The sequence below is a fragment of the Gambusia affinis genome, linkage group LG05 (assembly GCF_019740435.1).
Source record: "Gambusia affinis linkage group LG05, SWU_Gaff_1.0, whole genome shotgun sequence".
Taxonomy (NCBI): Eukaryota; Metazoa; Chordata; class Actinopteri; order Cyprinodontiformes; family Poeciliidae; genus Gambusia; species Gambusia affinis.
Genome location: NC_057872.1, coordinates 6101052 through 6115863, shown reverse-complemented (window position 1 = coordinate 6115863; position 14812 = coordinate 6101052). Strand labels below are relative to the sequence as shown.

General features: G+C 39.5%; 1 protein-coding gene across 1 annotated transcript in view; it reads left to right on the top strand.

Moving 5' to 3' along the window:
* bckdhb (branched chain keto acid dehydrogenase E1 subunit beta) overlaps nt 1-12617 on the top strand; it is a 51219-nt gene extending 38602 nt beyond the window's left edge. Inside the window, exons 9-11 of the mRNA XM_044118176.1 lie at nt 2130-2216; nt 9996-10147; nt 12524-12617. Coding sequence (XP_043974111.1) covers nt 2130-2216; nt 9996-10136 — 228 coding nt within the window. The 3' untranslated portion in view covers nt 10137-10147; nt 12524-12617. The remainder of the gene's footprint in view (nt 1-2129; nt 2217-9995; nt 10148-12523) is intronic.
* The last annotated feature ends 2195 nt before the right edge of the window (nt 12618-14812 follow it).

Genomic DNA, 14812 nt, shown 5'->3' with positions numbered 1-14812 from the left:
TCCCCGCTTGATTCCTCCTCACTGCGCACATTGACATTTGTTGTTATTGTCTTCCAATGTTATTAACTTGCACATTCCTGAAGATGGTGTCATATAATCAGAGTGTTTGGCTGAACTCGTTCCCCTCATCTGGGGATGAGTTGCTTAATATGCTGCCTTGGCAAGGTCTGGAGTTTGACTCTCGAGTTTACTATCAAGAATCTTTCTGCTCCTGTAAACACCCCAAATTAATGGTCCGATGTTGTGGACTAGCTTGAGTAACCCAGGGCTGACTTTCTCGATCAAGTGAGTGACGATGGCAACGTTACAGGCAGTTGTTTTATGATTAACAGCCTAACTATTGACCTCAGCAGTGCAACCATGTGTCAGTTTAGCATCAGGGAGAAGCCTCAGCATGCCTGCGTGTGTGTGTGTGTGTGTGTGTGTGTGTAAAGGAGTCACTCAATTTCTATATGCGACGCCTATTTTTAGCAGGTCATATAGTTGCAACAGCAGTTTGGTTTGTGGCTCTGAGGGATGGAGAAGTATGCAGTGGTCGCCCATTTGACTTAAAATGGATCTGTATTGTTTAAGTTTTTATTTCAGTATAAAAGGCACTTGGTTTTAATTTGTTGCCCATCCACACTTTTCTGAAGTTTCCCATTAAACCTTACCAAATCTTGTGATTCTCTAAATAGTACACCATGTTACAATCAACTTGGTAATATTGTGTTGTTTTAGAGGTGTTTCCACAGTTTATTGCTGAAATAAAACTAGCTAGTCCAGCTGGGTAGAGGAGAGGCAAAAGTTTGCTGAAGCTGCAGAGAACAGACATAGATTTGGCTTGGTCAAGTGGCCACTGGATAAGATTATAGTATAGTACTGGTTTTATGCTGTGGTAGATAACGGGTGGGGCGGAGGCATCCCTCTGCAGTAATGTCAGGTTGCAGAAAACCCATATACAAATGCCTGGGAGGTGGAGAACTCTTGCGTCCATGATTGTCCAGTTGGCCCTGTGTACCAGCCTAAATCAGCCGTTCAGATCATCAGGTTGTCATGTTCAGTTTCTGCATGCAGTCAAACGCTCACCGCGATGCAAATGCCCTCTGAGGGAAATGGGCAGATGTAGAATCCCACTGAGGGAAACGTGGGAACAACTTCCACATGTTAACTTCTGAGTACTGGCTCAAGGGTGACACATCCAGCTATGAGCACTACTACAGAAAATCTCTAAAAGTCATAAGTAGCGGTGCACCAATTGTACTTTTCTGGCCATTCACCAATCTTTATAAACTATGAAGATTACTGAAGACTATATTTTTGGCAAATATCATGTTTTTTTTGTTATTGTTTTTTTGTCTGAAAAGTATATAAATATAGCAATAAAGTCTTTACGTTTGCAACAGTGGGTGACGATTATTAGCCACACACGTTCAGATGTGAACGTGGGCGGGTTTGGTTTTCAGACCTTTGCGGATGTGGATAAAATCCGTTTCACATGCAAGTACGGGCCAGTCTTCCAAAATTAGGGTAATCTGTGCCGATTTGCCGGCGCACCCCTACTCATAACTCAACAGATACCTCAACAGGGTGGATATATATATTTAAAGCAATACTACTTCAACTACTACTTGAAAATGTTCCAATAAGAGCTGTAGAGTTTTGGTCTAATAATAAAAGTCTTGAGTGAATCCAATTTTTTGTAGATGAACCAGAACATGCACTGTTCTTACTTACTTTCCTTTCCTTGAGTCTGGGATTTACAAATAGTTGCCAACATTGCCAATTCCAGCAGGTTTTATGATGAAAGCTAAAACGGTTCAAATTGAGCTGTACTCCATTTACCCTTCCTGTTATCTGTTGAAAGTCTTGCTTTTTCTTTATCACAGCATGAATAGACAGACATTTCTTGATGTTCTGCGAAGAATATAGTTTGAGACAGAAAACTTGGAGTCTCCTTAACTCAGTAGTTAAGTGTTCACACCAAATTGGACAGAAAGTCCTGGTAGGTCTTGGATTGACTGTATTTGAATATCTGAATGTTTGATAAGCTAATCTTCAGTCCTAAATAACAACAATAATCAGAGGAAGTTTTCATTCCTTCTTGATGGAGTTTTGTGTTGAACTTCTCTCTTGTTCATGTCTTTCAGTCGGTGGCGAAAACTGGACGTTTGCTCATCAGTCACGAGGCGCCAGTAACAGGAGGATTTGCTGCTGAAATCAGCTCTACAGTACAGGTGAGTGCCTGCTGTCTGTGTGTGACTTTATCTCTGGCAGAGTGTGCAAGCATGCTTGTGTTGAAAGGAGGAAATTTTATTGGCATCTTAAGCTCCCAGGGGTAAAAGATGCCCTTCAAAGGGGTACTGGTCTTGTTAATTGGCCATGGTTTCGCCCATAAAAGTCGAACTTCCAAATACACTTCCTCAGAGCTGTGGTTTTTGGACTGTAAGAAGCACCTCCTGAGGTTGGCGGTAGAGACCCGAAGCAAGATGACTACCAATATTCTACGGTGAACTCTGTTGACGGACAGGCATCAGTGGAACAGAATGTCATACTTCTGTTTAACGGGGAGTTTAATAAGCCACTTGTGATGAAATCTTAAGACTGGAGAAAAAGTTTCAAGTATTTGCATTTCGACGCGTTGGGTCATAATCAGCTTCTAAGTAGTAGTTTGAACAGAGCGGAACGTTTCAAACAACTTCACTTCAAAAATTCATTAACGCATGCACCGAACGCATTTCCTGTGAACTGAATGGCACACACACGCGCGCACACGCACACACACATCCCAAATTGAAAGAAAATTTCTTTTTATATGTATTTTTTTGTATTAAAGTAGAGTATTGGGTTTTTGCTCTTTCCTGAAAGAGTGAAATCTTCTTAAAGAGACTGAGAGCCAAATTCAAGACTTTAAATTGAGAAGTCCAGTTTCTTTTAAGTCACGTTTTATATATGTAGCATTTTTATAACATCTAAGAGCAGCATTGTGACTTGACTGTGCTATGTGTCTGGAATATACATAATACTGCCCCTTTAAGACAGATATTCCAATAGTGTCGTTACGACACAATGATACTATTAGAAGGTGGTAATTGGTGCAACAATAGCATCTCGTTTTCCTTGTTGTATGTTGTTGGTGCAGCTGCACATATGTGCCATTTTAACTGTTTTACCAGCTAATTTCTTTAATTGGTTTGGTTTGTTGTTTTTATGGGGCACAAATCCTCTGAATTTATTGAGTAATGACTGAAAATCTCAAAGCCAAAGTGTTGTGCCAGCATATCACCCACAGTGAGTTGGTGGTGTTTTTGTTTTGTTTTTTTCTCGAAATGGAAACTTCACACAATGTTTTCTTTCTGGTTTTAAATAGCTGTGAATGCCATTTTTTGGTTTTTTAGAATTCTATAGAAGAAATAATCATAGTGTTACAGATTTTTACTTGATAAATGTAATGTTATGTCACAACTGATCAAGCAGCATTGTCTTAATTGGAGGCGGGGTCTCTGAGCACTTTGTAGACTCATTTGTTTGGCTCCCCGTTGCTCCAGTGTTATTGAACTAAATCCAGCATTCATCTCGTCACTCTCAGGAGTTTCTGTAATGCTCTGTGTTCAAAGACTACGACCTGCATTCTACCACAGTATGTGGTGAGGATGAAGACCCCCAACATTATCTTCCATATATTCTGAATCAGAGATTTTGGCCTGCGGCTTTTGCCTCGCTGTAAATGTTGCTGTTGCTCCCCAACCTGTAGTTCTCATCACAAAATGTCTGAGTGTTTTCACAGCTATTGGCCTGGAAGACTCCAATTGGGGACCAAAAAAATGAAACATTTGGTACATTTTCAACTGGTGCGGTTCACTTTCACACGACACTGAGCTAAATGAACCAAACACTTTGGAAAAACCTGCTCACCTCCTTGCGTGAGGAGAGTGACGTTGCGGATGTTTTTGTGTCATTTCCGCTGAAGGAAATGACACGAAAACCTCTGAAGACGACACTGAGCGCAACTTACGTCTTCGCAAAATGTAAAACAGAGATGTAGTCAGACTTTAGCAGTTGTGGGATTTGTCTTTTGTCGTTTGTAAAAGACCCTGAGCCATTTCTCCCTCCAGCGCTAGATTCTCACTTTTGTTTTGGTTGTATTTACCCAGAATGCCTTGTGCTGCAGTCCGCTTCCTGCTTTTGGAGAAGTCTTTGGTCCCCTTGCATCCATCCAAACCGAGCCAGAGTCCTCTTCAACCAAACTGAGGCCATGGTTTTTAGGAGTTTGCTGTTTTTCCTCTGAGTCAGAGTTTGATTGCTCATTCACACCTCACCAAACATTTCTAGACTAAACGGACTAAACAGTGTGAATGCACCCCAAAGTCCCTTAAAAAAAACAAATTTTTATACAAAGAACTGTATAAAGTGTAATAGTGTGATGCTACAGGTATGACTGATGTATCATGGTTACCTTGAAAGACTAAGGCCTACACTCACAATAACTAACGCAAGTCCACGCTTTTCTGTCTGATCAAAATAAATTTTCAGATATACCAAAAGCAGTTATTGCCATTTTTCCACGGCAATAGCCTTGAGGTACATTTTCAGCTGAAACATGGAGAGTCTAACTACACTAACAGCCCCATTAAGGCTCTGACCCAACCAGGAAAACATACTCTAAAGCCACATTCTTGACACAGCGGAAAATCTGAATTCTTCATGCTTTTCAAGCTTATTTCACAGGAATGGGATTTCTGAGCAGAAAACTAGACTTTCAATTAGTACCCTCCCACAAGTTTCCACCAAGAGCTAATTAGAATATTGACAGCTTAAACGACATACGACCTGCTACCAGTTTCTGTAAGCCCCAGTCAAGCCACATGGACTCGTATAGAAGTGGCTGTAGGAACCTTTCTGTCTCTGTGGGTGTTTCTGACAATCAGACACGATGTGATCAGTGCAAAGCTCCAGCCGCGCTGGAAAGTATTTTTAAAAACCCTCTGCCACTGGAGTACACAATTTTTTTTTTCCTTTCTTTTTGCTGCTCCCATGTTAACATATTTTTATTCTGACATTTAACTATATTACATATAATGATGCACTTCCTCAAAGCTAAACAATGATTTGAATGAAATCTGAGTTGTGTGGCCGTTCCCTGTCCAGTTTTGGTGGCAGACAGTCAGACTACTGTGTTTTCCTCCCACTTCCAGTAAATTTATTTAAAGGAGATTACAGATCTCATTCAGACTAAAGAGCAGAGTCTACAGTACATTCTGACTGTCTGCAGACAGAGAATTGGTTGTTGACTCGTCTTAGGCTCGGTTTCACAGCAACATCTTCACCAATAGAATAATGTTCAACTTTTGTTTTTCCCTTTTTACTTTTATCTGTTAAAATCCACCAAACAAACCCAACACAATAGCTCTTTCATGCTCTTAAATTGATAATTGGATGTATATTTTAAGAGAGAAAAAAAAAAAAAAAACAAGACCCAGCATGACAAAATGTTGCAGTACCAGCAGGTTTGCATGAACAAAAAGCTTTTCAAGTGCATGCCTGTTCACTTCTGAGAACGTTTGCTGGGTTCACAGACATTACATTGACGTTTGTCCAGTGAACTCTTCCTGTTGCACTCTTATTAGATGCTCTTTAACCGAGGATTATTGCATCAGATTCATAAGCTTCAAAGCCTCTTCACTTTAGTTTTATGTGTGTAAAATGTGGACAATTGGCAGCACTTCTAAGTAGCATTCCAGAAAGAACAGTGGCACAAAAAGTGGGTACCGTATTTGCCCTGGACCACATTTTCCAGACTAAACGGTGCATTTGAATCGGATCAAAAAACGACAGTCACTTTATACATTGTTCCGGAGTAAAACAGCCCCCTGTAGTGAATTAATATGGATTAATTCTGGTATTGACCTATAGATTTTGTGCGTAAGCAGGCTAGTTACATTACACTGCTGATAACGTAGTCAGGAGTGTTGCGGAGTAATTCTCCCGCTGTGCTTTTGACTGACTGACTTACTTGACTGTTTTGTTTGGCTTAACGCACCCTACAGTCCGGTGTGCTTTACATATGATGAAAGATCAAAAATATGGCACTCATTGACAGTGCGCCTCATTATCCAGCTCACCTTATAGTCCAGAAAATATGGTATTCACTATTGTCGACGTACGGCGGCGCCGCGTTAGAAGGGGCGCCAGAATTGTTTCTAATCTGGATTTTCTGTAATTAACAGCTGAATTTTTTTTTTCCATAAAACAAAAAAACATAGATTTCCCCTCCTCCGCCCAACCCTCTCATGCACTCAAATTGACTGACCGAATAAAGAGCTGTCTTTAAATACCAATCACAAACCCCCCAAGAAATGTGGACGTCTGTCAGCACATGAAAACACTCTGCAGTCCACGAGGAAGGCAAAAGCAGCAGCAGAGAACATAAGGGGGGTTTTGTTGGACTAGTATTGTCATGTTCATTAAAGCTGGTGAGATTAAATTAGCTGGGCGGATCGTGCGGCGTGTCCCGAGCCGCTGAGGTCTGGCCCTACGAGCCAAACCAAACCAGATAAAATAAGTCTGATAGAGGCATTCAGGAGGATTGGGTGGCAATTCTTTATTTTCTCTACACCAGCTCAGTAATTATTATCTTGACAAATTAGTCAGCTGTAGAATTAGAATCAGCTTTGTTGGCCGAGACGCTGCGCAGAAACAAGGAATTTGGTTTCAAGTGCTCAGAGGCGATAAGTACATAGGTAAACTGGCTTTAGAGGAATTAAAATAAATGATGAACAGCAACGGTATGCGCGGCAGTGATCAGCTCTGCTGTGGGTTATCTCTATTTATTTCTATAAGTTTTGAAAACAGAATATTTTATAGGTAGAACCGGTCCAGTATTTGTGTTCTGAGTAATTGTAGGTTCTTCTGGCCATTTTAGACGACCTCCATAAAAATGTTGCTCCGCTATTTAGTCAAATAAGCATACAAATATCATAAATCGTTTACAAATATGTTTCATACAAATCAATCTTTTGTATTTGACAGATTTACAGACTGTTTACCATTTAAGCGCACTGCCAGTGCACAACCTTTCTGCTCTTAATACTTTATGTTTGAGATCATTTGGTTCTGGAAAGACATCCGCTGTATTTTATTTATTCCTTTTTGATCATTTTTGTTGCCAACATGTTTAACATGTTAACGGTTTCCTCGGATTGTTTCGGTGAGACGAAGAGGGAATCAAACGGTCGACAGTAAAATGAAAGGGGGAATCTTCATGCACTCAACAACTGGATTCGATTCCGATTTAGAGCCACAACTATCGACGCATCAATTATCATTTCTGCACATCTTGAACTATCAAACAGCTGGCTTTAGAGAAAAGATTAAATGGAAAATCCAAGATCTTTGACTTCATCAGTAACTAAAATCATATCCTTATTAGCAAAGCCACAGTTTCCATGCTACACCTGCAATATTTGCATAAATGTGATTCTTACTCGAAGCATACATGCTAATAGCTTGTACATATTGGTGATAAAATGATTGAAATGTTGTTTTTTTTGCATTTGTAGCACTACTTAATGAACAAAAGGACTAGATAGCATCTGATATCAGAAGACTAAATTCATCTACTGGAGCTGTTGTCAGTAATCAAAAACAATACAGAAGAATAACTGCTTTCAATACTTTGTATTTTAAAGAAGAAAAATTAAGAGAACACCACAAGACACAAAACAAACATAGAAACAAAAAAAAAAATACTATATATATATATACACACTGTACTGTAGTAGATCTCTTATGTAGATGCACACAAAGAGTCCTAACTTTCCCCGCTGGTCAGCACAATGTCTGACTGACACACATTTAAAAGTCCATGGTTTGTTTGTCCAGATACTTGAGGGAAAATGTCCAAGAGGATGAATAATGGATTGTGTGTCTGTGTAATGAGATGGAGGGGGAAATACTGTGAACCATCAGCCTCCTACCAGACCAGTATGGAGTGAATTTCAGGTTCTCCTGGCTCCAGCCAGTTGTCAGAAGCTCGCCATCCTTTGACCCTAACAGGGTCACCTGGCCTGCATTAAAATAAGCAGGACCAGTAAATTAGCATCCTGCTAGTTAACCAGACTTGTTTCAGTTATATACAGAAATAAATGCAATTACATCCACAATCAAATCTTTAAGACAAAAATTAAGACATCAGCCACATATTGAATTTAAAAAGTTAGATTGTGTGTTTGATGATCAAACAATTAGCATTTGCTACCACCACCAACATGCCAAACAACAAAACATTTGTGTTCACTACTCACCAGTTCCATATACAGTTCAGTGCATGACAACTTCATGGCTCCAGACTCACTGGATATTCAGATATACATGATTTTTTTATATTATGAGTTTTAAAAGGGCATAATAAAGATTGAGATGAACTAATTGTTTGGAACCACAAACCTGCAGCTGACAGGCCTGATTAACCACTCCAGATGCTGAATGCACCATGTGACTGACTGTCAGCCATGCGTCACATCTCAGAGCTGCTTTGCCTGCTTTCTTCAGTAACTTGGTGACCTTTTAAATATATTTTATAGAGGCATATTGAATCTTGGCTCCGAGGAGAGCAATTCGAGTTTACAGCAAATCCTTTACTTAAAAGTTGGAGTTAGCCTTGTCATTAGCCTGACCTTTTCCTAGAGGAAAAGTTAGATGATGTGCAACCAGTTTTTACGTGCAAACATCTAATATCGTTTCGCATGTTTGTCTGTTCTCAAATTAATTATTTAATGGGAGAGAAAAAAACCCGAGACAAATGAAACAAAGGAAAAACACCCCTGTTTGTTTCCCTCGATTTGTTTTTTTCTTTTCTTTTTTCTCTTTCTCTTTTCGCGACTTACAAAAATTGAAAACACAGACGTTCCCCTCGTTAAATGTGACATTACTCAGGATTCTGTCAGCTGTTTTATTGGAAGTGAAAAGCTATGGATGCAGTGAACATGTCCTGCCTGGTCAAATATCAACAAGCGTGGCGGCCAGCGTTCGGTTTCATCGTTTGTGACGCGGTCAGTCAATCGTCCGCTTTCACTGCGGGTCGTTCGCTCGGTTCGATTCGAAGTACTTTTATCTAATTGTCCAATTTACAGCATTTTTGTTGGTTTCCTTGGAAAGAGAAGAATAGTTCGTATGAAACCACGTGTCGTGGTTTGTTTTGTACTTTAGCCAAGCTGCCTGAGTGTTGTCCCACTGTGAGGAGCCTTCCGTTTGATCCAAAGTATTTCTGAACAATAAAACAGACATTCTGCATGTGTAGCCCAGATTCTGAGTGTTTTATGCCTCATGTTGACGGTGTACATCGGCATAAGAAAGTGTCTTTAATTAGTTAAATTGACAGTTGGGAAAGGTTACTTCCCCCGAATCAGAGTGATGGCAATTTTTTATTTTTTGTTGAGAGAGAGAGTCTCTTCAAATGACTTAATCAAGTCAGATTCTTTGTTGCAGGTGGTTAACGTTGTTTTCTCTACTCCACTCCCAGGTGTTTTAAAATCCACTTTAAAAACAAGAATCGTCAGATTTAGGCTACAAATGGTTTAAAACGGAGCAAAGTTCCTCGCCGCATTTTGTCCGCATTTTGTTTTGTTTTCGCCTTCTGCTCCCAAGATGCTTCTCTTCCTCCTGCTCCTCCTCCTCTTCTTCTTCTAAGCCCAAGCTTCCAGCGCAACCGTCACATCTGTTCCAGACTACCACATTAGGATTTTATTGTTGTGTTAAGCTTTCGCTCGCACTATTTGAACCTCTTGTGCAGGCATGTGTCTGCTTGTAATTACCGGCAGTGTCAAAGCCATTTTGGTATGCGTCGCGTAAATCAAAGTTATGGATTTGTCCTTTTTTAATTTGCTCTGACAAACCAGTTCTAACAGTCTGTGCCATGTACTTATGTAATGAGCCAAAACTGTGGGATTAGATGGGTTGTTTTGAACCAACAGCAGCTGCTGTTCTTTTTTTTTCCTCTCTCTTTTTTCCCTTTGCAGGAGGAGTGCTTTCTTAACCTGGAGGCTCCTATAGCCAGGGTCTGCGGGTACGACACCCCGTTCCCGCACATCTTTGAGCCCTTCTACATCCCAGACAAGTGGAAGTGCTTCGATGCAATCAAGAGGATGATCAACTACTAAAGTCCTGTCAGGTACCAACCATCCAATGGCTTCTTTTGAGCTCAACTTATAGAAGAGACGGGTTTTTTACGTGTTTAAATGCTTTTTGCAATTAATCTGCTTTAGCTTTTTTATTTTTTTTTATTTTTTTGTAAAAATATAATTACTAGTTGAAGTTGAAACTAGACAATGTTTAGCTTATTGGTACTGGTCCAATAAATAAAACATTATTATTATTATTATTATTATTATTTACATCATTGTGCTTCCAATCTTTCCAATGGACAAATAATTTTACAATAAGTCTCAATAAAAACAGCAGCACTTTTAAAGTCCTTGCACTAACTCAGAGAATAGACTTTCAAAAAACTTGTGTTAGTTTATAAATCACTGAACAGCTTGGCACCAAAATGCATTAAAGATCTGCTGTTGCTGACCTTTAACTGACCTCTCAGGTCATCTGGTTCTGGTTCTGGTTCTGGTTCTGCTCTGCATCCCCAGAACCAGAGCCAGAACCAGTCGTGGAGAAGCAGCATGTCCTTCTATGCACCACAAATCTGGAACAAACTTCCAGAAAACTGCAAAACACCTTTGCATCTAGACTAAAAGCCCACCTGTTTAGAGTTGCTTTCGAGTCGTAAACATTGCAACATTGAGCAATATAATTGATGATGGAACTCGATGAAATGTAACGTTCCACTGGTTTCTCAATTGGTGACAGCATGATGTTTTTATGACTTTTTTTATCTTTGTTTTTTTGTGATGTAAAGCACTTTGAAATGAGTTATATAAATAATCTTGACTAATTGAGGGCGTGGCACTGAACTCCACTGCTGCTGCAGCCAATGGAGGTTAGAAACTCAAAACGTATCGATCAAAAGCATATAGGTGCCAGCATGACTAAAAAAAGGTAAACAATAAATAAACCAATGAATACAAACAAGTATTTGACTCAGTGGTTAAAAATACTGATTGTCTCTTTCCAATGTTACCTTTCATTTTACATTCAAACATGATGAAAAGCACGTATGCTTCCGTTTTACACACCGCATGACAGAACAGCTGAAATCGAGTCTCAGTTGTGCCAAAGCTCGCTACAGATTCCACCGTGTCTTGATTTAATATCTAAAACAAAATTGGGAGGAAAACTTGAGCACACTTGTACGATTTTAGACAGAAAATAAGTTTTCGAATTGTGCTCACCAGCAAGTTCCCTCCTGAAAAGTTGACTTTGTTGCTATGGAGCACGAAGACGTGTGTTAACTCAATACCAAGAGGGAACAACATCAGCAATGACCTCAGAGGAGTAATTAGTGTTCTCCACGAATCTTAGAAAAGTTGTAAAACCCTTTCCAACCATTTTGAAGTCCATAATTTCAAGCTGAGATGATTCACCAGGAGAAGACTTTGAAGAAATTTGTCAGATTTCCCAGGTGTTGACATCACAGCGAATGGCTGAAAAAAAAATAAAAAAATGCGCAGAAACATGACAAAGATGTGCCGCAGGTACATGTCGGACTCTGCTGGTTTCAGTTAGCATGGTGGATGTTAAAGTCCAGGACTAAACAAAAAAACTTAAGAAAGGCTTGCAGGGGGAAATAGTTGTATTATTATTATTATTATTATTATTATAAACCGAAGCGGAGATGTTTGGATGTAATGCTCGCATAAACGCCTCATGTTAAACATCCTGCTGGAAAAAAAATAGTCAGTAATTTGACCAAGGGGGATTCAAGGTGCTGCAGTAATGATGATATGGAGTCAGACTTCAATACTGGTAGAACCTGATACAGATGGGATGTTTTTATTGTGTCCCAAGATGTAAAACTTGTGACTTTTGTAAAAAAAAAAAAAAAAATCTGTTTCTTTCACATTTGTTAGAACTATCATCATGTCATGACAGTATAATATGAGATGATTTGTGAAAAAGATCAAGCAGTCAAAAACAACCAAGAAGGTGCTGTAACATTGCGGAGAGCAAGCTTGATTTACAGCGCTAAGACCCTCCCCCTAGCTCTGATTGGTTGTTTCTGACCGAGCTATGTAGCTCTTCGGTTTACTTTTTATGAACATTATCTGTTTTGTGTTATACTGTCGTGACAGTAACAGTTTAAACAGAGATGTGTAGTTAGATTTCATTGCATTTTCACCGGGGCGTAATGTCAGAAATGCACGTGTTGGAATCCTTTGGCATCGTTTCTGATGAGAAACCTGAGAGCTCTCTGGGTCTCAGAGCAACTCATCCCGAGTTATAACTTTTCAACTCTTGGCTAATGAGGAATAATGACGCTTTTATTAAACCTTTAATTGAATCCCACATCTGTGGCTTCTCTTCCTCAGCTCTCTGCTCAATCCAGTCCAACTTTTCTTTTATTCTTTTTTTTTCCCCCCATCCTTTCCATCTCCAGGGCCAGCTTCTGGTGGACGTGAACTCCACACCCTCTCCCTGCCTTTTAGACTTCAGACATCCAACCAGGACAGAGCGGTGAAAAACAAACAACACAAAAAAAAGGAAACACTTTGTCGACCATCCCATTAAAAACACACAATCCGGATGGCCTTCATGCGCCGCTCTGTTCCTCATTTTCAAAGCCTGTTACCTTATCTCACGTTGCAAAGGAGAAGAGACTTGATCAACCGAATGAACGGTGACATGTAGGTTTTAGCTGTTGCATAGAATAACACATTTATTAATAGACAGGGAAATGCTTGGTTGAACATGTGCTTTGTGTGCTGTTACTCTGTAACGTGTCCAGACCTTTTTTTCCTGATCCGTTTAGTTTCACATGAAATGAAGTGTATCGACATAAACCGCCTGTTCTTTTCGATCAAAATAAAACGAATAGATTTGTTCTCCACATTTGGGCTCCGTTGTTTGTGTTTGAATTTATTGTTCCGTGACATTTTTAAACCTGGAAAGACAAAAAAAAAAAAAGTTGACCTTTATAATCTGGTCCCAAGATCACATTAATCACGTGGATTTTCACACAGAAATAGTCTTGCAAAATGTTGCAGGGCTTCACATATGATCACCAATGCACATTGCTCTATTTCACCTGCACCCTCTGCTTAAATTCAGATGCAGTTTTTCTTTTTAAATCCGGTACAAATACCTGCAATAACAGCAGATGCACCAGTCTTTGTGTCAGCCATGAATAATTACCAACAACTTTTAGCCAATTTGATCTTTTCACTTAATGAAACACAAGTAGCTCTTGACTTTGCTCTGACTGTGGTTCATATAAATAGGGATACATATCTATGTTCTGTTTTTGAGAGAACATAGGATGACGTTCAAATGAATGACGTTCATTCATTTGGTTTGAATGAACGTCAAAATGCACACATTGGTGGAACAGGATCGTATTATAAAAGGCAATATTTCTATTTCTATATAAATATGTATTTATTAGTTATCTGCTTTCACTAATAAATAATACATATTGTTTAATAAATATTTCACTTTCATTTATTTGACCAATCTCTTTGACTTTCTTGTGATGAATAAAAACTTTACTTGGAGACGCACCGATCCGATATGAACATCGGCATCGGTCACGATATTGAAACAAAATCCTAGATCGGGTATCAGTGACAATGTGACAGATCTATTCATTGTGATTCTATAAATAAATAACTGTATTTATTCCTACATTATATTTCGACTTTCTGAACCATTTGAAAGATGTGTTCACTTTCAGTTCCTTATTTATTTCACATCGGCTGTTCTACTGCTAATTTCATGGACTGAATAAATGAAATTTGTTCTGTTCACATGTGAAACTATTGGTTTATTTAATTTTGCTGTACTGGTGCAGATTTATCAAATACATTTGATACATTTCACAAACAAACAAAGAACCCAGTACAACACTGGAACTTTCACGACTCAAACTGCAGGCCGGATGGAAAAACCTTCTGGATGAAAACGTTTCTGGTCAGAGGAGACGGATGGATCTAGCTGACTTCACGGAGAATCACCTGTCCAGCTCGGTGGTGGTCGCATCATGCTGAGGATGCGTCTTGCTTCCATTGGTTCTGTTGATGTGGTTCCCTCAAAAGGACGATCTGAAACGCACCGAAAGGAATTCTGAGTCGGGTAAAGTCGGCTAACGTTAAGCTACTTGAATGAGCTTTGACTTAATGGACCTTACCAGAGGGGCCGCTTTTCATTGGCTGATGCTCATTCTACGTGGTCACGTGGGTGGCAGTCTCACAAACACGAGCTTTTCGTTAGCTAAGTACCGCATAATAGCAGTTCTGATACAACTTCTACACCTTGAAGCCTGTCTGCTACACAGTCTTATGTTAGCTAAACAGATCAATATGCAACGTGTACTGTATCTGACACACACTAAAGATTTTATTTTAGCAGAAAACGCTTTGGACTAAACTGTTACTCGTGTTAGCCACTCTAGCACAAAGTACAGCTGGTCAATCAACCATCGCTGTGTTCAGGGAAGCTCTGATTAATAATCCAGAAATAAATATCAAGCCTGGAAACTTGATATCGTAACGGAGTGAATGTTATGTTTTTAACGTAATCTTTGCTCGTCTTGCGGGGCGCAGGCGGTTGATACGGTAACAAGTGTGCTTAAACCACAAAGAGAGACAGACTAAAAAGGTACGAATGGTTTTGAGTTGATCACCTGTTCGGGTTATTTTACCTTTGTTTACATTTGCTGTGGCTCATTACA